Raw genomic sequence first — 2826 nt, 5'->3', positions numbered from 1 at the left:
AGGTGTCTTAGTAGGCAAATCTCATCACAGAATTCACTTAACCATTAGCAAAAAATTTATTTTTTGTTTAAAAACAAAGACTGTTTAAAAAACAAAGAGAGCATATCAACCTGAAAGGCTTTGCTTTCTAAAAGTCATTTCTAATTAATTTTAAGTGTCGTAAACCAACCATTTTTATCTTTAAAAACTTATTTCCCCATTCCCCACCACGCAAGTGAAGGTTGAGACAGACACATCCTCGGCTCAGCGGCTAGGTACTCAGTGTGCGGTCTTTTCCATAATTCTGGACTCCTGAGAAGTTTCATATAAATAAAAGTATTAATGAATGGGTGTCAACAATTCTATCAGTTAAATAGCAATTAACTGAAATTAATGTTTGTCAAAAAGACATCATGGGTTTTGAAATAAAGAATACTTATAGGAAAAGACTGAAAACTTGGACTAAAATTTCACTAATTTGACCAAGTGTGTGGCTTTGGAGATTTTCTTCATCCCCAAAATATGACTGTAGAATATTGTAGGCCAGATCCTATTTTAGGTCAGATCCTATTTGCACTCAATTTATGCCATGGGACAGGCAGACTTTGTATTTCATGGAAAAAATAAAAATACAAAAAAAAAACATAAAAAACAATCAAAATAGAACTTAACAATTGTACTGAGATGATACCACTATCAAATCCAACACGGAGTATTCTTGCAATTTAGCCAAGTTTTGCTTAAAGAAGAGAAACAAATTCAAAAAAGAAAAGTTTAGGACAAAAATAGGAGAATCACTGCCGGCCAGCTTTTCCATTATCCGTTGTCTCCATTCTGAAATGCAAGAACACAACTAGTAAGGATGGTCATACAATTTACTGGAAATATAATCAATAGATGAAAAAGGAAAAAAAACCCCACACATCTCTACTTTTTATTTTATATTATATATATATATTATTATTATTTTTTCCTTTTCTTTTCTCTAACCAAGCTGTCTCTTCCTGTCCCCCCCTGCCCTACACAGCATGCTATAGGATGCAAACATTTTATTATCTGTAGTATTTTTATATTAAATAAATATAAGCCAGGTACTAGACTGACATACAGTCGATCCGACTTTGGCTAACATTTAATCTCTGGAGGATTAAGAATTTTGCTGCAAGGGTAATCATTAGAGCACAGGAAAGCCATTGATCAGCATTTCATCCTTGCTCAGTAACRAGACAGACTTTAGTGAAAGGACACTTAAAAAGATTTTAAAAGTCTTTTAAATATAATGTATATACATTATATTTAAAAGACTATATTATATTTAAAAAACTATATTTAAAAAAACAGTATAAGCAATAAGGAATATATTTGTGCATTTCAATCTACAAAGATTAAGGAGTTTTTCTTTTTGAAATGTTGTGACAAGAGTAACGTTTTTTTCATATTATACATTAACTCCTGCTAAAATATTTGTAGTGATGCATTCAGTGATACAAACCCATTTTCTTCCTTCAGATGTTGATACAGCTCAGCTTTGTTGTTGACAGAGTTCAAGCGACCAATAAATTCCTGGTGTTTCCTAGAATTGGCAGTATTAATCCTGTTGCTCCATAAAGACAGCAAGGACATTGGCCCTGAAATTGGGTAGAAATTTAAAAAGGGTTTCAGTGATTTAATTACTGAATTCTTAAGGAGAACATCATTATACAATTTTTGAGGAAACTGCAGACTATAGGCAGTACTGTAGACACAAACRTTAAAAAGAAAATTCATGTAGGTCAAGTAAACCCGACATCTGCAAAGATGAGGAAGACTAATAACTGCTCTGCAGTAGCTCTTGCGGGGACCGTGACCAGGACTCCGCATTCGGAGCCACATCAGAAGTGACAGCAGTTCAAGGAAGAGAAGTCAGTGAGCGCTGCCCCTTCCAAGGATGGATCTGCCTAGGCACAGCTCTTGCTATTAGTGTTGAGAAGCTTATTTTTGGTACTGGTTCTTAAATACCATTTCTGATGTACAATAACTCCAGTAAGCACAGGTAGGMATTTGTCCAAAACCCTTCTGAAACATGCAAATGTCCATCATCAGGCCCACACAGTATATCGGTATGTGACTTTAAATACATATATTAACGCTAACATATATATCAAGTAGATTTCAGCATTCAATGTCATAATTAAAAATTCTTATGGATTTAGCATTAACTCCAAGAAGTTTGATCTAATTACATTAGAAAACACAGACTGATAGACAAACAAACTTCTAAAATGAAAATGCTATCTGTTACAATTCYGATTTACCTTTTGCCTTTTCCACTGTGGGCATCTCATCCATTGCAATAAGAGGCTTTTTGTTGGGTGGTTCAGGAGAATCRGGGGAATCTTTTATAACTTCAGCTTCTGCTAGATCTTCTTTCTCACGATCCAGAAGACTTTTCAACCTTTTATTTTTTGGGGGAAAAGAAAAAGAGTAAAAAGTATGCCACGCTAGAGTGCCATATTTGATTCCTAATCTGCACCCATTCTGTACCCTCCAAAGCTGCATACAATCCAGCTCCTAAGAAAGTGTCTTTTTAGTCCAAGTCAAGGTGAAAATAATAGGAAAGACTCTAGAGAAAGAAACCTCTATAGAAAGTCTTAAGTAATGGGATCTTAAAATACAATTTCACTTTAACTATTCATATTTACTTTGTGCTTTGAGATAGCTGATCATTCTGGCTTCTAGAGGACAAACTAAATAACAACACAGAAAAAAAAAACCTACTACTCACTGTCAAGGCACTATTATCTTTTCTATGTTATCCAAATCTAATATAATCTAAACCAAATTGCTTTTGTTCTTGCTCTTTGCTTT

General features: G+C 34.1%; 1 protein-coding gene across 1 annotated transcript in view; it reads right to left on the bottom strand.

Moving 5' to 3' along the window:
• Positions 1 to 269: 269 nt before the first annotated feature.
• Positions 270 to 2826, bottom strand: part of INTS13 (integrator complex subunit 13) — a 17253-nt gene continuing 14696 nt past the window's right edge. Inside the window, exons 14-16 of the mRNA XM_026045920.1 lie at positions 2274 to 2413; positions 1472 to 1607; positions 270 to 813 (exon numbers count right to left, since the gene is read on the bottom strand). Coding sequence (XP_025901705.1) covers positions 774 to 813; positions 1472 to 1607; positions 2274 to 2413 — 316 coding nt within the window. The 3' untranslated portion in view covers positions 270 to 773. The remainder of the gene's footprint in view (positions 814 to 1471; positions 1608 to 2273; positions 2414 to 2826) is intronic.

This window comes from Nothoprocta perdicaria, unplaced genomic scaffold (genome assembly GCF_003342845.1).
Source record: "Nothoprocta perdicaria isolate Ctin4 unplaced genomic scaffold, notPer1 scaffold_416, whole genome shotgun sequence".
Classification (NCBI taxonomy): domain Eukaryota; kingdom Metazoa; phylum Chordata; class Aves; order Tinamiformes; family Tinamidae; genus Nothoprocta; species Nothoprocta perdicaria.
Note: the sequence above shows the minus strand (reverse complement) of the source record. Positions and strands in the feature narration are given on the sequence as shown.